Source organism: Psammomys obesus, unplaced genomic scaffold (assembly GCF_907164565.1).
Source record: "Psammomys obesus unplaced genomic scaffold, mPsaObe1.curated_primary_1811, whole genome shotgun sequence".
Taxonomy (NCBI): Eukaryota; Metazoa; Chordata; class Mammalia; order Rodentia; family Muridae; genus Psammomys; species Psammomys obesus.
The window spans coordinates 12886580-12909766 of NW_026590062.1; the positions used below are offsets into that span (position 1 = coordinate 12886580).

The window sequence follows — 23187 nt, forward strand, 5'->3', positions numbered from 1 at the left end:
AAAAAAAAAAAAAAAAAAAAAAAAAAAAAAAAAAAAAAAAAAAGAAAGAAAGAAAGAAAGAGAGAGAAGGAAAGAAAGAAAGAAAGAAAGAAAGAAAGAAAGAAAGAAAGAAAGAAAGAAAATATAGCCAGCTGTGGTGTGCGCTCAGTAATCTCAGCACCCATAAGTGAAGGCAGGAGGATCTAGAGTTCAAGTCCAGCAAGATAGAGCACACCTTTAATCCTATCGTCAGGCACAGGCAGGTGGACGTCTGTGCATTTGAGAGCAGTAGTCTACCTGGTGAGTTCCAGGACAACTAGAGCTACATAGTGAGAACCCGTCTCAAGAGAGAGAAAGAGAACTTAAGGCCATCCTTGCCTATGTAGTGAGTTATAGGCCAGCCTAGGCTACATGAGAACCTATCTCAAACAATTACGACAAAGAATCACGGGCTGGAGAGATGTCTCAGTGGCTTATAACAGTGTACTTGTAAGAGGGTCAGAGTTCAGTTCGGAGTACCAACATCACAGTGGGTTTCATGGCTCAACTTGTCACGAAATTGAGAGGACCAGTTTAGCGCCCCAGTGTACCAATATTCTGAGAGTCCCTGCCTCCAAACATACAAAGAGGAAGAATCAAGAATATTCGTGACTTAGCCAGGCAGTGGTGGTGCACGCCTTTAATGCCACCACTCAGGGAGGCAGGGGCAGGCAGATCTCTGAGTTCAAGGCCACCCTGGTCTACAAAGAGAGTCCAGGACAGCCAAGGCTACACAAAGAAACCCTGTCTCAAAAAACAAAACAAATATATACATACATATCCACTTCCATATGTTGAATGTATATAATCAATTTATTATATTTCTAAGTAATTTAAGAGACGGAGAAGGACCCCAAGCCTTTATTTCCAGGACTCAGGAGGCAGGCGTGTTCCTCTGAGTTCGAGGTCACCGTGGTTCTTGGAGAGTCAGGATTAGAGAGAAACTGTTTCTGAAAGAAAAAAAAAAAAAAAAAAAAAAAAGGCAGCATAACGTCTGTGGCGAATCTGCTGCTGCCAATAAAGAGTTCTGGCGGAGGTCGGCCGGCGTAAGCACTCAATCGCTGGCAAAGTGCGGTGGAGGTGGCCTCTGTCCCGGTGCGGAAAGAACCCAGGATTGCTGAGGTGAGTGGAGGTTCGGCGAGGGCTGGGCAACGGGAGGAGGCGGAGAGTCCCTCAGCAGGCCTGGCGGGACGTGGCCGACGCCATGTTGGAGCCTGGCAGAGGCGGAGGCCGGGAGGTAGGAGAGGGACGGAGGGTTGGGTGGGAAGGCAAACCCCACGAAGGGGCGGGGAGCAGCGTCCAGGCCCTCACCGCGGCGTGGCCGGAGCCTGGAGCTCCAGAAGCCAGCTTCCCACCGACACTTCCGCCCCGGCCTCCTCGGCGCCACTGCGCATGCTTGTGATGGTTTGGCCCTGCCTGGTTCGTCTTCGTTTTGCTTTGGTTTTCCAGAGGAGCTCTTGCCAGTTTCTCAAATTCCTGAGACCTCTCCACCTCCGGTGAGGACTTTTTTTTTCTTTTCTTTTTTTTAAAATGGACATCTCACGTGACCCAGGCTGGCCTTCAACTCACTAGTTATGGATAGGATAACAGACATGGGCTACTTTAGGCCTATAGGCCTAATTAAAAAAAAAAAAGAAGCTGTTAAGTTGATCTCTATGAGTTCAAGGCCAGCCTGGTCTACAGAGCCAGTTCCAGGATAGGCATGGCTACACGGAGAAACCCTGTAGAAACAAAATAACTACCCCCGCTCCCATTGATGGGTTGACACATACAGTGAGGAGGCAGAGGAAGGAAATTAAAAGTTGAGGATCTTTGACTACGCAGGACTCTCTGAGCTAGCTTGGGCTATATGAGACTTTGTACCTTTCTAAGTTCCAGGGTAGTTTCGTTTGAGTTTAAAAGAAATAAAACCCAGGGCAGAGTGCTGAAAATACTGGCAGCTGCCTGGGTGAGGAAGATGGAAAATGAAAGGGCAGGGTATGGTAGCCCAATTCTTTGATCCAAGGCAGAGGCAGGTGTATTTCTGAGTTCCAGGCCAGCTTGGTCTACAGAGCAAGTTCCAGGACAGCTATGGCTACACAGAGAAACCCTGTCTTGAAAAACAAAACAAAAAGAAATAAAGAGACTTTGCTGAGGTCAGCTATGTGTCAGATAGTGTTACATGTGTTGTTTTTGAGGTAGGGTCTCCCTAGGTAGACCTGGCTGGCTTGGGCTCCCTATGAAAGCCAAGGCTGCTCTCACGCGTGCTGGGATCATCGGTGTGTGACACCAATGGTGAGCTGTCTGTAGACTCAGCCCCTGGTTTGACTCCCTCACTGGTCTGCTTCTGAGCTTCAAGATCAGTGGGCCTTTTGTGGCCTGACTTTCCGCACCTGAAGTGATGGTAGAGGCACTCCATCTTGACGGCAGGTGAGAGGAGTTTAGGGGCTTAGCCCAAAACTGGACAACACCTGGGTGCTGAGTACAAGTTTCTGGATTTCCATCAGCGAGGCAGCTGTGCTGCTTGTGAATGAAAAGTTGGTATTATACTTTTTTTTTTAATAACTCAGTAGAAGGCTGTGTAATGTTCAGCTTAGAACTGGCCCATGATGACCTTGGAATTTTTGCCTTTATCCCCTAAATGTTGAGATGACACCATGCACAATTTTTAATCTTTGTCTTAAATTTTATTTTTCCGTGTTCGGTGTTTTGCCTGCATGTATGTTTGTGCAGCATGTGTATGCCTGGTGTTCACAGAGGCCAGAAGAGGGCATTTGGTCCCCTGGGACTGGAGTTGCTGGAGTCGTGAGCCACCCGTGTGGGTGCTGGGCACTGTCCCCGGATCTTCTGCAGGAGCAGCTAGTCCTCGTAACTGATGAGCCATCTCTTTAGCCCCTAGCTTTTTGGTTTTTTTTTTTGAGACAGATAGCACAGACTGGCCTCAAACTTGGGGCAATCCTCCCGCCTCAGCCTCCGGAGTGCTGGGGTTACATGTACACATTATCATGGCCAGGTATAAATACCATTTTAGGGACATGAAAAGATGCTGTTGACGGCAGCGTTTCTCACACTCCCAGTTGTAAACAGCAGATTCCAGCATTGGCTCCAATGGGTTAGTGGGCAGCCAAAGCTTTCTAGAGTGCAAGTTCATTATCATGGCTATAGCGGGGCTCAGTGCAGCCATTCTCATGCCCAGCATGAATGGGTCACCCAGCTAGGAGCTGAGAAGAAAGCTCCTGGCCTTGAGCCCACAGCCCTCAGCATGGGCAATGAAGTTGGTAGCACATGCCTGTGATCCTAGCACTCAGGGTGAGCCAGGAAGATTTGGAGTTGAGGCCTAATAAGGTGAGCCTCACCCTCCACAAAAGGAGTGAAGATACTGCTTTCCAGAGCTGTGGTAAGGGTGGAGCTGCATAGGTGCTTTGTAACGCATTGTTATTGTCTAGAGCATGAGCGACTGGATGCCCATTGCCAAAGAATATGACCCGCTTAAAGCTGGCAGCATCGATGGCACGGATGAAGACCCACACGACCGTGCTGTTTGGAGGGCCATGCTGGCCCGATATGTCCCCAACAAAGGCGTCACTGGAGATCCCCTCCTTACCCTGTTTGTGGCTCGACTGAACTTGCAGACCAAAGAGGAGAAGTTAAAGGAAGTCTTCTCCCGATATGGTGATATCCGGCGCCTGAGGCTGGTTCGGGACCTGGTGACAGGCTTCTCCAAGGGCTATGCTTTCATTGAGTACAAGGAGGAACGGGCCCTGCTGAAGGCCTACCGTGATGCTGATGGCCTGGTCATTGACCAGCACGAGATATTTGTGGACTATGAGCTGGAGAGGACCCTCCGTGGCTGGATCCCTCGGCGGCTGGGTGGTGGGTTGGGGGGGAAAAAGGAATCTGGGCAACTGAGGTTTGGTGGCCGGGATCGGCCTTTCCGAAAACCCATCAATTTGCCAGTTGTCAAGAATGAGCCACATCGAGAAGGGAAAAGGGAAAGGAGGGAGCGATCTCGATCCAGGGACAGACACTGGGACCCCAGGCCCAGGGAACGGGACCATGACAGGGGGCGAGAGAAGCGCTGGCAAGAGAGGGAGCAGGCCAGGGTGTGGCCTGAGAATGATTGGGAAAGAGAGAGGGAGTTCAGGGAGGAGAGGGTCAAAAGCAGGGACAAGAGAGACAGGAGTAAGTAGAGCCAACAGCAGGCAGCGGAGGCCCACCCAGAGGGGAGGGGCTGAGGCATCATCAGGCTGGGGCAGTTCCCTTTCCAGTACAGAACCCAGGCTCATGCACACATGCCGAATCTACCATTGTCATCACACAGACCTAAGCGAGGCCATGCTTTTGCAGTACTGGGGATTGAACTGGAGAGCACAAGCAAGCTAGGGCCACAGATGATGGGAGGGAGAAACAGTAAGAAGTAACCCATTTCGTGTGGAAATAAAAATGTTTTCACGAGCTTGTCATTGCAGCACGTGGGAGCTGGAGGCAGGAGTATCAAATGTAAGAAAGGAGGGATAATAAAGAACTTGTCTTGACTTTCTCAGACCCTTTGAGGTGGGAGTGAATGTGTGGCAGAGGAGATAGTGGCTTAAAACCCTTAAATTGCCTGGTAAGGGCACACCCCTGTCATCCTAGCACTAGGAAGCTGAAGCCAGCCTAGGTTACAAGGTAAGACCCTGTCTCAATAGCCTACAAGAACTAGACAGTACTGACATTGACTCCTGGGATGCACGGTCTTTTCCTTCATGTTCGTAGCCCCAGGGTCTGATGAACTGAAAAGGTAGGGGGGGGGGGGAAGTGCTAGAAAAGCCAGACCCAAGTAGGAATGTTCCAGCCTTTAATAACCAGACAGCAGGCTGAGCATCTGGGTCAGCAGGCAGCTGCTGACAAGTCCATGTAACCCACTCCCTGCAAAAATGCTGACTGTCAGCCTTCTTCCCCGGCTGGCATTTAAAATGAAAAGCAGTCTTGCAGGGCTGTGATCTGTAACTGACTTTGAGCCTTTGGAAAAGATAAATCTCAGCAGGAATGAGATGAAAGAATGGGGAGGGGCGAGATAGACTACCTGGGACTAGTCTGTGGGGCCAGTGTTCCCTTTTACTTACTGTCTGGTTTCTGGTTTGCCGGACAGCTGGCTTCTGGGAACTTGAAATGAATCAAAGACTGCTCTGACTTAAAAAAGAAATGCCACTTAACCAGGCACAGTGCAGCACGCCGTTAATCCCAACACCTGGAAGGCAGTTGGATCTGTATGGAATTCCAGGTCCTGTTTCAGTCAGTAACCATACTGCCATTGGAGAATTAGCAAGGTGGTGTAGAGCATAAAAGCACATGCCACACTGGCTGTGCTTTTAAGAGCATTTAAGAGCACTTGCTGTTCTTGAAGACGACCTGGGTTCTGTTCCCAGTACCACACACATAGTGGCTTATAAACCTCTGTAAATTCCAAATTCCAGTTCCAGGGGATCTGATACTCTCTTTGGGCCTTAGGCACTAGAGGTGTATGTGTAGACACACACAAATAAAAAGTCTTTTTTTTTTTTTTTTTTTAAAATGGTCACACAGCCCTGCCTGACCTTAGATTCTCAGAACCTATGGTTGATAGAATCAACTCCTGAAAGTTGTCATGTTAACTCCACATGTGCACCATGGCACACAGATCACCCATACATGTAATAATAAAAGTTGCTATCAGAACCAGGTATGAGGCACAGGGCTGCCAACCTAGCACTTGGGAGACACGGGACTGTTCAGAGTCTGAGGCCGGCTAGGGCCATATAACAAGACCCCAGCTCAAAAACCAACACAAAACAAATTGCTAGCCAGGCATGGTGGCCCACGCATTTAATCTCAGCACAATGAGAGGCAGAGGCAGAACTCATTTTGAGTTCAAGGCCAGCCTGGTCTACAACAGAAGTCCAGCATAGCTAGGGCTAGACAGAGAAGCCCTGCTTCAAAAAACAAAGTTGTTATAGGATTCTTTTTACCTCCTTGCTTTCAAGAAGGAGCTAGAACTTCAGATGTCACTTACTGGAGCCAAACTGAGTGCTCTAGGCATGTACCCTCTTGCTCAGTTTCACCTCATTTCTTAGCACAATGCACAGGGCCTGGCTCCATCCATCATATGCTCTTAGGAAGTAGTGCCCTCTGAAGCTGCAAACCCTGAGCGATTGTACATCAGGAAGTACACGGGCTAGCCTCCAGCTTCTCCAGTGGCATGGCAACTGTGGGTCAGCTGGACATGTGGTCCTCAAGCCCCTGCCTACCCAGTGCCCTTCCACCCATACATCTGTCTGTCCTCATCTGCCAAGGGCATATCACCCAGGCTCCAAGAGGCTGGCATCCAGTCCACTTAAGGGCATAGTCTTCTTTGCATAGGACCCAGTATTCAAAATACAAAATACATTTAAAAAAAAGGGGGGGGGAGTAAGAAAGGAAAAACGCACACAGGAAGCACACCAATGTCTCATCCTAAACAACTTTGTTTGGTTAGTACTGTGTAGCTCACAGCAGATTTCAAGGCACACCACCTCAGACAGGCTGCTCAGGCCTCTAGCCTTAACAGGAACAGCGAACCACAGTCCACAGTTGTTTCTAGTCCGTGGCTGGAAGGACTGTGAAGATTTTCTGTTTTGTGTGGCCCATCCTGTGACTAGAGGCTCCACCAATCCAGTCCACACACTGTACAAACTGCTCCCTCCAGGGCAACTTCACAATATAAAACTCTCCTTCCACTGCTCCTCACTAACATGGCAAAGGCCCTAACCAAACCAAACCAAACTAAACCTAGGAGTCAAACAGCCATGGTAGTGTTCAGCTTAGGAAGCTTGTTAACTAAAATTAATGTGGTCTGGCTTCAGATCCTCACCTTATTAAATATAGGTCCTAAGAGGTCTGAGGCATTGAGTATAAACCGGATAGCCCTGCAGATAAATAAAACACTTCTGTAGGATTTGGCATCAGTTTCTCATCATCTACCCTCAAAGCAGACAGTTCATTTGAGGGCTGGATGTTGAGGCGGCCACCCGCAGCAGGTGGCAGGCGGGTCCGGGGTGGGGCACAGTCACAGGTGCTGCAGGGCTTCCTGTCCTTGCTCTGTGTACCCGTCATCTCGGTGGGTATTTGCCCACTGGCCAAAGGACTCGTGGATGTGCGTGGGTCTCTGCGTGTTGGCCAGGCGCCTCTTGTCCCGGGAGAAAAAGCTAAACCTTTTGGAAGGGGAAAAAAGAAAAGCAAAAGTGGAAATAAGTGCTTGTCCTCTGCTGTGCTACCTACCCCCTCTTCCAATGCTGGGACACACAGGGCCAAACAGAGGGGAGCAGATCCATTCTTAGTACGGGGGATGCAGACAGCAGACTTCTAGGAAACAATGGGGCTTCTGTGTGTCCTTTAGTCCCCCTTAGTGATCACAAAGAATGAGTCGTTTGCATGTATGTGATGGGGGTCCGGGATACTTCCACCTAGCCACTTGTAGGGGCTCTCTCCTGTAACTACTAGAAAATAAAATCCACTCACATCCTCGCAAAGGCAAGGTGAGCACACTATAGCTCAGCTCAGGAACTCATTTTCCCCCCTCATTTTTAGATGGCTTTTGGGCTTTAGATAGTTCAAGTTGGCTTCCAAATTCATCACACAGCAGAGGATAACCTTGAACTTCTGATCCTTCTGACTCTACTTCCCAAGTACTGAAATTACAGGCATGAGTCACCAGGCCCAGTTTTATGAGCTGCTGGGGATCGAACCCAGGGCCTGTAGGCAAGCTAGTCAAGCACTGTACCCACTGAGCCAGTACTCGTCTAAGAATTTCTTTAATCAGTTTAATGACTCTTCGGAAGAACCTGAAAGTTATGAGGAAGATGGTTCTGAGGCAATCCCATTCCTAGCGTTCAGTCACTCGCCAGTCATTGATGTGTATGAATGAAGTGTGCCGGCAGTCAAGTGAAATGGCTCCTTTATGGAGGTGAGAGGACAAACGGTGGCAGTCAGTCCACTCGGTCCACTGTGTGGGCCCCAGAAGCTGAACTCGGGTCCTCAGCTTTGATAGCAAGGGTCTCAACCCCCTGAGCCATCTTGCCATTCCTCATAATCACACATGAAGTATTCTGCTACGAACCACAGTTCCAGCCCTTTAATCTTTTTCAGTAAGCTAACTGTGTGTGTGTGTGTGTCTAAAGTCAGTTTGAGGAAATTGGTTCTCTTCTTCCATTCCGTCTTAGGTCCCAGCCATTAAACTTAGGTCAGCAGCAGCCTCCCAGCCCTTTAGTAATAATCTGAAGGTTTTGCCATATCGCCCAGGCTGGCTTTTAACTTGTGATCCTCCTGCCTCAATGGCAGGTGGTCACGCTTGGCAGCAAGCCCCTTTGCCTGCTGAGCCATCCTGCAAGTCCCCTGACTCTGTTTGAGACAGGGTCTTGTTCCCCTCTGCTATGGCCAGCACCTCTCTCCTGGGCCGAAGGAGAGCTGGGAGAGCACACTCATGCGCTCGAGCTCCTGAATCTGACTTTACATGGGTCTTGGAGATCTCAGGGCCTCTGTTGCTGGTACCAACAAAGCCGTCTTCCCAGCCCCATGGGTTTTGTTACAACCACATCTAATGAAGAGGGTTTTACTCTTCCAGGGCACTACTGGAGCTGCACTCCCTTTCTAGCGGGAATAAGAACACTCTTTCATCCTCAAGCCAAGTTCACCTGGGGAAATTCTCTAGGGCTTTGAAAGTTAAGTGCGAGCTGGCAAGTAAAGGCGAGGGCTCACACTCAACAGGAGAGGGCTCTTTCCAACACAGAGCAGCTGTGGAGTTAGCCAGCCCAAACCCTGCAGCCCGGTGCCTGTTAGGTCTCAGCCTGACTACGAAAGCCACCTGCTACTACACACTGGGAGGGGATGCAGATACCAGCCCCGCCCCCCCTCTGCACCAAACCAAACAGCTGCCAACACAAAGCTGTTTAGGAAGCTTCAGGCACAGGGACTGAAAAGCAGTTAGTGACACTCCTGGATCCCAGGGGGACATCAATTACTGACCCGTCAGTTAAAGGACCTTCTTTACTGCATCATGGACAAGGTGGTTTTTAGAGCGAAAACAGAAGAGACAAAAAGAATTATCGGTGACATTCCGGGCTGCACTCGTGGAGGTCAAGAGCAACACACTACTCCATACCCACTTGAGATGCCAACAAGCAGGTGGCGGCCATGCAACTGAAGTGGCCAGAAGGGAAAGGCTGGCAGCAGCCACAGCAGCCATTCGAAAGGCAAAAAAAAAAACCCCAAACACAGACAGTGCCTACGAGGGACACGAGTCTTGGGACAGGCTGAAGAGTGGGGTCGTCAAGGATCAATCCAGCTGCCACCATGGGCATGACGGCTGTAAAGAGCCTGCTTCCAGAAGCAGATAGACAGAGGAGATAAAAGGAGGGCAGTGTGACCAAGAAACCCAACCCCCCCCCCCCGAAGACCCCGCTGAGAGTTGCGCCTATGGTCTGTGCGATGGAGACAGGCCCCCCGCGTTCCTCAGTATGTGACCCATGGAGACACAGGGTGCTCCTGAGGAGGGCATGGGGGAGGAGAGCGCCCAATCTCAAACGCACTGATGACCTTGCCATATGGGGAGAAGTTCGGACAGACATGGACGAGGTGATGGACCTTTGGGAAGGTGACCTAGGGAAAGCCAAAGGTCACTAACCCCAAGAGGACAAGCAACCTAGGACAGTCTCTAGGACTGATGGTGCTGACAGGCAACTTGTCCTTTGTTTTGTTTTGTTTTGTTTGAGACAGAGTTTTTCTGTGTAGCTCTGGCTGTTTTCAACTCTGTAGACCAGGCTGGCCTCGAACTCACAGAGATCTACCTGCCTCTGCCTCCCCAGTGCTGGGATTAAAGGCCTGTGCCACCACTGCCTAGCAGTCTTTATCCTAAGCTGGCCTCAAACCCACTATGTAGCTGAGGCTAGCTTGAACTCCTGATCCTTCTGCCTCTACATCTCCCTGGGCTGGGCATGCACTGCCACAACTGACCTTATACATCATTCACAAACTCAGCTAAATCACAGTCATCACCAGCACTGAAGATACAACACTTTCGTGGTCTCCTGTGACGTTTGTGGAGTTCTTCCCTGGGTTTACATCTTAGTGCCCATCAAAGAGGAACTGGGAGCCACAGCCCACCCACAGGGAAGGAAGGGTACTTTTCTTCTGCTGGTTGCTGGCACAAGAGGCTTTGGGGTCTCCAAGCTTTGCACCCACCTTCTTCGGAAGACCCACTCAGAGCCCTCTGGCCCTTAAACAAAGTCACTAAAAATCAGGCAGCCTCAGATTCCATGGAGAGTCTCTGCTTGGAGGGGTGTCTGCCCACCTACAAATACAGGAGCCCCAGGGATGGCAAGAGGTCACCTGAACATCCCAGCCAGATGGTCCCTTTCTGTTGCTTTTGGGTCACTTGCAGAAGTCCCACCTCTAGAGGTGTAAGAGAAATGAAGATCATCTTCTTTTTAAATAAGGTCTGCTAGAACAGACACACACATACATATGTATATAATTTAAAAAAAATTTTTTTATGTTTGAGCCAGGCAATGGGGGCACGCGCCTTTGATCCCAGGACTCGGAAGGCAGAGCAGACGGATCTCTGTGAGTTCAAGGCCAGCTTGGTCTACACATTGAGTTCCAGGACAGGCGGGGCTACTCAGAGAAACCCTGTCTTGAAACACAGAACCCCCTCCCCAATTATGTTCATTAGTATCTTGTCTGCAGGTATGTCTGTGTGAGGGTGTCAGAAGCCCTGGAACTGGAGTTACAGATAGGTGTGAGCTGCCATGTGGGTGGTAGGAACTGAACCCAGGACCGTTAGAACCCCTGGAAGAGCAGCCAATGCTCTTAACCACTGAGCCATCTCTGCAGTCCTGAAATGAAGATACTCTCAGGATGGCCGATAATAGGGGGGCCCACACCTTTACCAGGGCTGCTTGGATATGCCAATTTGTTGCCTTCTATTTAAACCTTACCCTGATTTCAGGACCCTGAAAATGGATTTGTGTGTGTGTGTGTGTGTGTGTGTGTATCTGTCTGTCTGTTTCTGTCTGTATGTGTGTGCCTTTGTGTGTGTGTGCACCTCTTCTCAATGTGGCCACAATGAATAAACTGAATCTCCCTTTTCTGCTCTTCATTATTAAATTGGCTCTTAAACTCAGCTTACTGAAGACAGGTGGCTGAACCTGGCTTGCTGGAGCACAGGCTGTGGCCCAATTCAGTAACAGAGGGTCAGCCATTCCCAGGACTGCTGGGCCAAACTGCATATTAAATACGGTGGACATGGTTTATGCCTTTATATCGGTTGGGTATTTTTGGAAGGTTTAAACCAAATGAAATGCTAACTCCTGGCATTTTATGGGTGGCTTTGAAGAAACTATTCCTGGCTGAGGAGGGGTGTGGGAGTAGGAGGCCAGGGACAGAACATATTGTCGTCTTTACTGTTGCAGACAGAGGCGGAGCCTACTCCGAGGCCAGCCTTTCCGGTCCCTAAGGCCAGCTACTGCTTTCCTGTCTCCCTCCAGACCACCCCCTCCTGGTTCTGCCCAGTGGCAAGACATCCTGTGCACGTGTGGGATCAACCAGGAATGGGGACTACACAAAAGGGACACTGGTGTTTGGGGTTTGCTGGGGACAAGGCTGAAGTCACTTGAGGCTCCCTTGTGACCTCCCCGGGCTGCGCCAACCTATCCTTTCAGGCCAGTGGCCTCCCAGTCACAAGCTATTCTTGGACCATCTTCAGACTCGCTGTTTTGACTGGCAGTGGGGAATTCTGTTTCCCTTGTTGTGCCCGGCCCAGAAATGTCGAGTCTGACGTCTTGGACTCAGGGTGCATTTGAGTGATAAGGGACTGGGCAGTCAGCCACTAGCTGGGACATGGGGATGTGAGAGAGGAAGGGAGGAAGTCTGTATGGACAAACGACCCAGTTCAGAGGCCCAGCTTTGAGTCTCCCCAATTTGAATACAGATTTGAATGAAGTATGTAGCATCCCTGGGCCTCAGTTTCCTCATCAGAGAAATGGAGATAATTGTCCTGGCTCCACGACTCTGACCCAACTCAAATGGTGATCTTTTTTAACTATGCCTGGTGGTTCTTCATTAGCTGTTGGGTGACAGAGGTGGGCTGAGAGCAGAGGGTCCCAGCTGCACGTCAAACACAGTCCAAAGGTGAAGATGAAGGGGACAAACAGAGGCTACATACACTATGGAGAGGAAAGCTGTCATAGGCCGCAGATCTCAGCCAGCAGCCGAGGAGGACAAAGACTACCACTGTGCTGGTCAAAAGCCTTTTGTGCCCAATAGCTGCCCCCGTCACCCCTCGGAAACTGGCTGCCACAGAAGTGGCCACCTGTGCAGTGTGGACAGGAGGTGGGGCCTCGCTCTGTCTCTGTTCCTGTCTCTCTGGAGTTGATAACCCTGTCAGGCTCAGAGCACCAGGTGTTGCCAAGCAACCTGAGGCAAAGCTGATGAGGAGAGGGGCTTTGGGAAGGGAACCATCTGGAAGAATGCAGCAGATGCTGTGGCCTGGTCATGGGCTGAAGCCGATCATTGTGGAAAGAAAATAACTTTAAAAAATGTGTGTGTGTGTGACATGAGAGGTGTTTGTGTGTGATGGGATGTGTGGGGCGCCTCTAGGTCAGAAGACTGACTTTGCGGGGTCAGTTCTGCCCATTTTATGTGGGTTCTGGGGAACTGAACTTAGTAGGTCCGCAGACTTCTTGTGTTTTATCTGCTAAACCATCTCACTGCTCTCTGTTTCATTTTTCTTTGTTTGTTTTTGTTTTTTTGAGACAGTTTCTCTTTGTAGCCCTGGCTGTCCTGGACTCACTTTGTAGGCCAGGCTGGCCTTGAACTCACAGTGCTGCGCCTGCCCCTGCCTCCTGCTGCTTGGTTTTTCTAACACTAAGTTCTCCCACTTTGACCTTCTGCATGCTTCATGCAGGATATGCTGACGTAGCAGGCTGAAAAGCGCCCTGCTTCACACAGAGGAGTCATGTTTTTGTTGTTTTGGTCTTTTAGATGTGGTTCCAATCTCTAGTCTTGGTGGCTCTCAAACAAGTGGCAGTCCCCCTGAGTGCTGGAGTGACAGATGTGAGCCACCACCACGCCCAGTGAAAATAGAATCCTAGGCTGATGGTGGCTACCCTCAGAAGTCCAGGGTCTGAGTCTGAAGGAACATAGTGAGGGATAAAACCCACACACAGGGAGTCAGGCACACTGGCAGGAGACGGCTAGTCCCAAGGCTGGACCAGGCTGGCAATCCTGGACTTGCACAATTCTTTCTCTTCACTTCTCTGAGAAGAATTTTGATGGCAGATGAAAAATAAACCCATGGTCAACAGTGCTGGGACTTCAGGGGAGCTTTTCTGATTCTGTGCCCCAGAAGAATTTATTTGTATCTTAGAAGAACTCCCCCAAACCCAGCAGGGGCGTAGGGCCTGGCTGGCCAGCTCAGAGGGGCATGGCTGGCTAAAGCCGGGCATTCCAGGAAGCTGCCTAGCTGTTGGGCCCAGTGTGAGCGGGATGTCACCTCCCAAGGGAGGGGGCTTCTTCGTACAAACCAGCCCACATTCCATCTGCTCAGAACTAGGCCAACAATTTCCCAGCATGGTTGCTGGATTTTAAAGGCCCACTTCCTCTCCCCACCCCCCACACATGTTGCCTGCTGGTTCAACGCTTCTGTTGAGTTAAGGAGAGAAGGCCAAAGGCCTCTTCTGTAAAAATAGACAAAAGGCCCACGTCCAGGGAGCCCCTTTCAGGCTGTGACACCCCTGAGAACTCAAGGTGGGTTCTGGAATACAGTACTCTGGGGCCAGGCTACCTTAGCAGGGCTCTGTCTCCTACAGTGGTACAGCCACGGCCAGGTGTCTCAGTTCCTTCAAGGGTCCCATTAAAATGACAGTCTTCCACATATTAGTACCAGATGACCTACAAGGCCATCCTAGGTATAGGAGTTGACCCAAAGCAGGCTCTGGATGGGCCCTCGGATCTTCTAAATTAAACAACATCCCACGCCTCTATTCTTTTCCAAGGAAAATGTCTACACACTTCCATGAGAACCAAGGAGATCTACAATGCCAAGCACTCCCGGAGGGGCTTAAGGTCTTGCTGATGCCAGGAGCTATGTGCTTCCTTTGGCAGGTGTAGCGACCGGGGCCTTGAGTCTGCATGTATGTGGCACCAAGATACCAATGCAGACATACCAGCTCACAAAGCTGGTATCATCTGATTCTGTGTATCATCACAGAATCCAAAATGGGGTAGACCTAAGGCACTCTCGATTTTTTTTTTTTTTTTTTTTTTTAAACACATTTCTGGAGCCAAAGCTGGTGTTGAACTTACTGTGTAGCCCGGGATGACCTTGAACGCCTGGTCCTCTTGTCTCCACCTCCTGAGCGCTGGGATTCAAGCATGGTCCACTACACCTAGCTACTTAAAGCTGACATTTCGAGCTCTGAGAATGCAAGAGCTTCCCTACCCTCAACCTACTCACTGTGTGTCCCAAGCCTGGCTGCACGTCCCATGCACCTGGCACACCCAAGCAAGCTCTGGGCACCAGCCACAGGCCCCAGCCCCTCCCAGCCTTCCAGGTGCTCCCCAAATCTCTGTCCAACGACTCCAAGAAAAACTGGCTGTCCAGGCAGGGAGACGACCAAAAGGCGGAAGAGGCAATGCCATGGGGCAGGAGCAGTTTGGCTCAGTAGTTGTGGTTAGCAGTAAGCTTGAGAGAAAGTGCCCAGACCTGGAGTCAGGTCACAGGAACCCAGATGAGCCACCTGTGGCACAGCCCATTTAAGGAAGCACAACACTTACAGTCGCTTGATCCCAGACTCCGGTGGGAGGGACGTCCTTGGGTGTATGATGGGCGGAGGTGGGGGTATTCGATTCTCCTCTTCTATTTCTTCACTGAAGGCATGCAACAGAGAAGTCAAAACATTCTGTGAGAACTAAAACATTTTAAAAGCAGATAGAATGGTTTGGTAGGGTACAAACTTTCTTTTTTTTCATTCATTCATTCATTCATTCATTCATTCATTCATTCATTCATTCTTTCTTTTTTCAAGACAGTGTTCTCTGGAGAGCTTGTAGACCAGGCTGGCCTCAAACTCACAGAGATCCACCTGCCTCTGGCACCCGAATGCTGGATTACGGGTGTGAGCCTCCACACCCGGCTCCCAAAACTTCTTTATGGGAAATAAGGTACTTGGAAAGATGGCAACTGAAGTCTCTGTTAGCACACTCCGCCACATCTACAGATAGGGATTCATGTCTGAACTCTCATGCGTGTGGGTGCTTGTGGAGGCCCAAGGCTGATGGGGACCATCCTCTACCCTCTCCCACCTTACTCCCTGAGGCAGGGTCTCTCCTTCTAAGCCTGAGCTCTTGAGTGAGGGTAGTCCCACTAGCCAGCTTGCTCTGCTACAATGTCAGGCGGGCCACATACCATCGTGGCATTTACACGACTTCTGAAGATCTGAGATCTAAATTCACACTTGAGCTGCACCATCTCCAGGCCGACACCTGTCCCTTCTTGGTTTTGATTTTCTGAGACAAGATCTCATGTACCCAAGGTGGACCCTGAACTTTATACACAGCAAAAAATGATGAAAACCTCCCCACCCTCTAGTCCAGTTGTTCTCAACCTTCCCAAAGCTGCGACCTTTTAGTTCCTCATGTTGTGGTGACTCCAACCATGAAATTATTTTCACTGTTACTTCAAAACTGTCATTCTGCTACTGCTATGAATCATAGTGTAAATATTTTTGGAGATAAAGGCTTGCCAAAAGGTCTCTCACACACTATCTGACACTTTCAGTTTAGGTTTTTTGTTTGTTTGTTTGTTTTTTGAGACAGGGTTTCTCTGTGTAGCCCTGGCTGTCTCGGAACTCACTCTATAGATCAGGCTGGCCTCCAACTCACAGAGACCTGACTTCCTCTGCCTCTCGAGTGCTGGGAATAAAGTCATGGGCTACCATGCCCAACTATTTTATTATTCCTATTTGTGAGTGAGTGAGTGTGTGTGTGTGTGTGTGTGTGTGTGTGTGTGTGATAGGATACAAAATTTCTTTTTCCTTTTTCCTTTTGTTTTTTAAGATAAGTGCTTGAGGCAAGAGGGTGTTAGATTCTTCAGAGCTGGAGTCACAGGTGGTCGCAGGTTGGCTGGTATGGGTGCCAGGAATTGAACCCGGATCCTCTGTAAGAGCAGTTAGCAATCTCACCCTTGTAGCCATGTCTCCAGCCCGTCTTTTTTATTTTTGAGGCAGGGTCTCTCACCGATTCTGGAGCTCAGGGATTTGACTACGCTAGGTGCCAGCCCACACCAGCGATCTACTTATATCCATCTCCCAGGGCTGGGATAGCAGGTGGGAACCAGGGCACAAGGATGGCACCTGAACCCCAGGTCCTCCGTGTCACAATGTAATCTCTTCACAGACTGAGCCGTCTCCCTAACTCAGGACAGACATCTTGGCAGTTGAAAGGCTTTCTGATTGTTCTTTTTTGTTTCTTTTCTTCCACTAATGTACTTGTCAAGATATGCAACAGCCCGCCCTGAGGCTGTGTGACCTTTATGCCATCTATAGGAATGCTGGACCATCTGACACACAGGCCAGGCTGGAGTTTGTTTCACGGTGCCTGCTCTCACCTCTTGTAGTAGGCCAGCTCCTCTTGTAACAGAAACACCTTGGACTTAAGCTCATTCCTCTCGTGCAGTACATCCCGCAGCTCCTGCAGCGTGAACCGTGGGCGGTTGGGGTCCTTGAGGTCCAGGGCTGCTTTCTCTGCATCTGAGATGGACTCCTCTCCGTCTGGCTGTGGCTGCCCCTGAAGCAGACAGAGAAGCCATCATCAAAGGACTCCTGACAAATGCCCACCCCACACCCCGAGGATGCCGGGATTTTCCACCTCTCTGTGGTAGGCGGCTTGCTCAGGTCACTTTTCTTCTCAGTATCTGAGCAGCAGCCTCCGCTTACCTTCTATACAGAGATAGCCAGCCGCCGCCTGTTCAGCGAGCTCCCCCTTTCAGCTAGCCCCGAACCCCGGACTCCCACTCTGCTCGGGGCTCTATTGCAAACAAGCAGAGGCGTCGCTCCCGCTGTGCCTCCCACCGCCACCCTCCACCATCTGTTGCTCTTTCTCCTGCAGGCTCCCCTCCCATAGTCTCACTTCAGACCTCTGCTGATCCAGTCAGCGTGTGTGCAAAGCCTAGACTTGCTCTTGGTTCCATTTTTCTTGTTGTTATTGTTGTTTGATTTGATTTTGGTTTTTCAAGACAGGGTTTCTCTGTGTAGCCCTGGCTGTCCTGGAACTCACTTTGTAGACCAGGCTGGCCTCGAACTCACAGAGATCTGCCTGCCTCTGCCTCCCTCAGTGCTGGGGTCACAGGCATGCACCAACTGCGCCTGGCTTGTTTCCACTTTCAATTAACAAGTCATGTCATTTCTGTGACAGACTCTGGTCAGATCCCTTTTTCATTAATGGCTCCTGGCGTCTTGTTAGGTTCAGAGCCTGACAGGGGGCGTATCTGTCCTTAAGGCAAGTTACACAGACAGACCTTCCTGTCTGCCCTGCGTTGGATCACAACCTGCCCTCCCATTTCCCTCCGGAGCCTGGAAGCCTTTCAGAGAAATTGTGGTAAGACACACAAAGCATGAGTGTTCTCCATTTCAAAGCACAGCAGCTGAGTGTGTTGGCGCATGACTCTAGTCCCGGAACGTGGGGGACTGGGGCAGGAAGGATGCCTGGAGTTCAAGGCTAGCCTGAGCTATGTGGTGACTTTCGAGGCAGTCTGACCCACACAGTTAGTTTGAGGCAAGCCTGGGCTACATAGTGGGTATGAGGCCTGTCTGTATTATATAGAGACTTGAAGTTACCCTGGGATACAGCATGAGACCTAGTCTTAAGAGAGAGAGAGAAAAGACAGACAGAAAGGAAGAAAGAAACAGGAAAGAGAAAAATAAAGAGGAAGGCAGAGGCGGGTGGATTGATGCGAGTTCGAGCCAGCTTGGTTTACAAAGTGAGTCCAGAACAGCTGAGGCTACACAGAGAAACCCTGTCTCGAAAAACCAAATAAATGAAAGAAAAAAACCCAGCTGTTTCATTCATTCATTCATTCCACTTAGCACTTTTCTACTGCTACTTCCAGAACATTCTCATCATCCAAAAGAAATGTCCCACAGTCACTAAGCAACCAACCTTCGCTCTGCCCATTTCAGTCTCAGCCTCTGCAGGAAGCCTGCTCTCTTGTCTCTCTGGACTGTCCTACCTGGACATTTCCTATAATGCATTTGCTTCATTTAATCAAGATTGTGTTTTGTGCATCTGCCAGAGATTCATCCTCCCCCCCCTAAAGATTTATTTATTTATTATGTATACAATGTTCTGCCTGCATGTACACCCACATTCCAGAAGAGGGCACCAGATCTCATTATAGATGGTTGTGAGCTACCATGTGGTGCTGGGCAAATTGAACTCAGGACCTCTGCAAGGGCAGCTGGTGCTCTTAACCTCTGAGGCATCTCTTCAGCCCAAGATTCATCCCTTTTAAAGACTGGATAATAGTCCACAGAATTGAAGATGTGCACGGTCTCATCCTATGATTGATGGCTTCTTCTCTTTAGACATGAATCCCCATATCCAATCCCCTGGTGGGACACCTGTCTTCCATCCCTGAGAATGTGGCCAGGTGTGAACAGCTGGGTCTCAGGGAGACTCTGTTTTTAACTTTCTGGATTCTCTTTTGTGTACCAAAGCACTTCCCACAGTGGAAACGCTGCTTTATGCTTGAAGCAGCCACGGGTCCCTATTTCTTCATTCTCCCCCCAACATTTGCCACTTTCTATATATTTGTTTACTCATCCATTTATTGAGTGTATCTATGAGTGTGCTACACAGTGTGGTGGTCAGAGGACAACTTGGGGGAGTCAAGTCTTTCCAGCATGTGAGTCCTGGGTACCAAACTCCAAGTGTTAGACTTGGCAGCAAGCACCTTTACCTTCTGAGCCATCTTGCCAGCCACTTGACACAGGCTAGAGTTATATGAAAGGAGGGAGCCTCAACTGAGAAAAGGCTGCCATAAGATCCAGCTATAAGGCATTTTCTTGATCAGTGATTGATGGGGGAGGGCCCAGCCCATCGTGGATGGTGCCATTCCTGGGTTGGTGGTCCTGGGTTCTATAAGAAAGCAGGCTGAACAAACTATGGTGAGTAAGCCAGAAAGCAGTACCCCTCCATGGCCTCTGCATTAGCTCCTGCCTCCAGGTTCCTGCCCTGACTTCATTCAATGATGAACAGTGATACAGAAGTATAAGCCGAATAAACCTTTCCTCCCCAGCTTGCTTTTGGGCATGGTGTTTCATCACAGCACTAATAATCCTAACTAAGATACTGGCCCAGCTGGACACAGTGGCACACACCTGTAATCCCAGCACTCAGGGAGGCAGAGGCAGAGGCAGGCGGATCTCTGTGAGTTTAAGGACAGGCCTGATCTACAAAGCAAGTTCAGGACAGCCAAGGCTACACAGAGAAACCTTGTCTTGAAAAACAAAAACAAACAAACAAAGACACTGTCCCATTATTTTATTTGAGACATGTTCTCATTATGTAGCCCAGGCTGGCTGGAACCTACATCAATTTTTCTGCCACAGCCTCTGGAATGCTGGGGTGACATGTGAGCTCCACTGAACACCCCTTTCTCTCCCTCCCTTCCCCTTTCCTTGGGATATCCTGACATTGCACATGCCACACAAGGCATACCACGGAGCCAGCAAGCAAATCCAAGTGGTCCATTTCTTCAAGGCCACCCAATATCTGACACCCAAGAGCCTCCAGGGTTAGTGTACACTGAGGCAAGGATTCTCTAGAATACCGATTCTCAACCTGTGTGGCCCAACTCTTTGAGGGTTGAGCAATCTTTTCACAGGGGTCACCTAAGACATAGCAAAAACAGTTATGAAGAAGCAAGGAAAATAATTTTATGGTCGGGATTATCACAACATGAGGAACTGTATTGAAGGGGTGCAGCATTAGGGAGGCTGAGAACTGCTGATCTCAAATGAGAAGGCAGAGGTGGACAACACCCCCCACCCCAGCCCCTCAGTCCCACAGGGAGAAGCAGACGATGTCTCAAGGCCCAGAGGCCAAGGGCTCCAAGACGCTGAGCTGAGATGCATCACGTCCTGGACAGGCTGTTCTAGGGAAGGGACAGCTGAAAGGAGACACCGCCTGCCAGGCAGGTCAGCTGAGGGTGGGGCGGGATCTGCCCACACCTACAGTTGGAGCCGGAGCCACTGCAAAGAGGTGAGCAGCAGAAGAACCATGACGCCTGTTTCCCCACAGGCCACTCAGTATCTCAGATTCTCTTCCCAGATAGGTGACCCCACACGGTTCGACTTTTCTCCCCAGCTGGTTGCAGCCTGTATCGAAGCTTCATGTCTTTTCATGGTTGTGTAATATTTTACTGTGAGGCAAACCTCTATCCAGTATTATCCGTGACTACTACACCACTGGGGACTGGCCTCCTACTCTTGACAGTGTCCTCCACTAAAGGGCAGACAGCATTTTGAAAAGCCATCTGTGCCTCACTGTCATTGAACTCAGACCGAACAGCAGGATCAAGAGAGAGACACACAGACTCGAATAAGTGAGGATCAAGGGAGAGGTTCCTGGGAAGGTGTTCCCTGTGCATGGGGTGCTGATGTGTAGGAGTTTCCTGCCAGCTCTCAGCACCAGGGGCATAGGCCAAAGGTTGCACAGTGGAGTTCCTAGGGCCACACAATATTCCCTACATTTGTTTAGACCCCTGCTGTGCCAGAAAATCTGAATGAGGCATCAAATGTTTTAAGATCTGCAGACTCAAATTAAACCTTCCTGCCTCAGCCTCCCTGGTGCTGGGTTCACAGGTGTATACCATCATGCCCCAGTGAACCTAGTGATGTTCCTAAGGCCTCTTTCCACTTAATATGCAGGGCCCTCTTGCTCCCCAGTAGTGTTGCAGGATATTTGATCCCATTGTGAACCCTGAGGTTGTGAACCCTAAAAACCTGTTTCTTGTTTGGTGTGGTTAAGCCCTAACACACCTTTAGTCCAAGAGCTTTCTGAACACAGAAACTCTAGGTCAAGAGGCGGAAGAAACCAGCTGACAGGGATTAAATGGAATGGAGGGCCATTGAGAGAAGACCATTTAAGACAGTGTGAAGAAGGAGTTTTTTGGCTTTTAGCTTTTGGCTTTTTCCCCCTGGGCTGTTGTGTGAGCTAGCAAGCTTTTGGTTTTTGGCTTTTTCCTTTGGGATGTGAGCTGAGAAAGTTAGGTGGGTGCTTTCTCTGCCTCTCTGAACTAGCAGGTTTTCACCATCTGGCTCCTGAGTCTTCATTGGTAAAATTAAACAGTTGGGATTTTTTTTTTTTTTTCATTATAACAACACAGTAGTTGCTGTGTTCAGCCAAAACACAGAGAGCTGGGTCTAGAGAGATGGCTCATTGGTTAAGATCACTGGCTGGTCTTTCAGAGATCCCAGGTTAAATTTCCAGCACCCACATGCTGTTTAGAACTGTAGTCTCATGACATCTGCCACCCTCTTCTGGTGTGAAGACAAAACAGCCATAATAAATAGACAAATAAATCTTAAGGGGGGAAAAAAGACACAGAGAGTTCCCTGTGATCTGGAGCAGGGTCAGCTTTTGTGGTAAGAAGCATTAATTCCCTAGAGCTTAGCCAGGTGTGTGGTAGTTTTGCCTCTGGAGTGTGGGGAGAACCGGGGTTCTACTGGCTACGACTCCAGCCCGTGGGCAGCAGGAGCAAGGCCCGTTCCAGCTGGAAAGCCTGTGTGGTCATCACGCCAATCAGAGGCTCACCCCACAAGGCACCACAGGGTGGCTCAGGTCATCTCAGATAAGCTGCTCCCTGGAGACACTCTGGGCCTAGATGCCAGGAGATGCCGGGAGTCCCTGGGAGCAGCAGTGCAGGCCGAGGCCTCTAGCCTGAGACCTGGCCTCCTGGGAAGGCTCCCCTGTGGGATCAGTGGGGCCTGGTGATTACAGTTCAGAGCAGCCTGGACTGGTCAGTCTCTGGTTGCCCTGGGCCCAGGACCCTGGATCTAAACCCTGGCTCAACCCAGTTACCAGGTCCTTAGGGGATCGTGGGATTTTCTGCCTTTGTTGTTGTATGACAGTCTCCCTCTGAGCCCAGGCTGGCCTCAAACTAGAAATGCAGCTAAGGATAACCTTGAACACCTTCCAAGGTCCAAGTGCGGGGACTTCAGGTGTGTGCTACCACATATGGCCATCGCACACACTTTATTTCATCCGCTTCCGAGAAATCAACCAGGCGCCACTCATGATTTGTTTCGCAGTGCTGGAGCTGCCGGAGCCCAGGCCCTCGCGTGAAGTCCTGGGGGGAGGGGTGTGAGGAGTCACACTGAAGCTTAATATGAAGTGAGGTGTGGAGTCTGAGGCCTGCCTGGATTTCTTTCTATCTCAGACACACCATCCAGTGCACCATAGCTGGAGCGACTGCCCAATGTGCACCAGACCCTGGGTTCAGTGCCCCTCACAAAGTAAACCAGCTGTAGCTTACACACTATAACCCTGGGACTGGAGAGGTAGAGACAAGAGGATCCTGAGCTCTGGGTTATCCTTGGATACTGACCTCCTTAGGCCACATGAGATCATGTCCCAAAACAAACAAACAAACAAACACACAAAAGGTACAAAGAAAGAAGATGGGCGTGGTAGCACAGGCCTTTAATCCCAGCCCTCAGAGAGGCAGAGGCAGGTGAATCTCTGTGAGTTCAGAGGCCAGCCTGGTCTACAAAACCAGGATAGCCAAGGCTGTACAGAAACACCTTGTCTCAAAAAACAGAACCACCCAACCAACCAACCAAACAACAACAAAAGAACATAAAAAGAAAAAAGGAGGGGATTGGGTAAATTAGAAAATCAGGCTACTCCAGAAACAGCAAGAATGGCTTCCTTAGCCAGGCTCATGGCTGCTCACCTTTAATCCTAGCCCTCAGGAAGCAGAGATGGGAGTTGCAGTTGAGGCCAGCCTGGTCTCATGTGAGTTACAGGACATGTGAGTTACAGGACAGCCAGGGCTATGTGGAGAAACCCGTTGTTTTTTGTTTTGTTTTGTTTTTTAATTTATGTACTTATTTATTTTCTAAGGCTTCCATTCCAGCC

The 23187-nt window shown here is 49.8% G+C and overlaps 2 protein-coding genes across 3 annotated transcripts in view; one reads left to right on the forward strand and one right to left on the reverse strand.

Annotated features, from left to right (window-relative positions):
* The first annotated feature begins 994 nt into the window (after nucleotides 1-994).
* On the forward strand, nucleotides 995-4542 carry Snrnp35 (small nuclear ribonucleoprotein U11/U12 subunit 35). Of its 2 annotated transcripts, none has more exons than XM_055606522.1 (2): nucleotides 995-1140; nucleotides 3444-4542. In XM_055606522.1, exon 2 carries the CDS (start codon nucleotides 3447-3449, stop codon nucleotides 4185-4187), a length of 741 nt encoding a protein of 246 aa, XP_055462497.1. In that variant the 5' UTR covers nucleotides 995-1140; nucleotides 3444-3446; the 3' UTR covers nucleotides 4188-4542. The 2 variants fall into 2 exon arrangements, with proteins under 2 accessions (XP_055462497.1, XP_055462496.1); XM_055606521.1 differs by lacking the exon at nucleotides 995-1140 and adding an exon at nucleotides 1174-1514.
* Nucleotides 4543-6461: 1919 nt separating this feature from the next.
* Rilpl1 (Rab interacting lysosomal protein like 1) overlaps nucleotides 6462-23187 on the reverse strand; it is a 34156-nt gene continuing 17430 nt past the window's right edge. Inside the window, exons 5-7 of the mRNA XM_055606311.1 lie at nucleotides 16655-16833; nucleotides 14824-14916; nucleotides 6462-7205 (exon numbers count right to left, since the gene is read on the reverse strand). Coding sequence (XP_055462286.1) covers nucleotides 7061-7205; nucleotides 14824-14916; nucleotides 16655-16833 — 417 coding nt within the window. The 3' untranslated portion in view covers nucleotides 6462-7060. The remainder of the gene's footprint in view (nucleotides 7206-14823; nucleotides 14917-16654; nucleotides 16834-23187) is intronic.

Bases quoted from the DNA above. Each gene is read 5' to 3' on its own strand.
- Snrnp35 (XM_055606522.1), top strand. From the start codon at position 3,447: ATGAGCGACTGGATGCCCATTGCCAAAGAATATGACCCGCTTAAAGCT.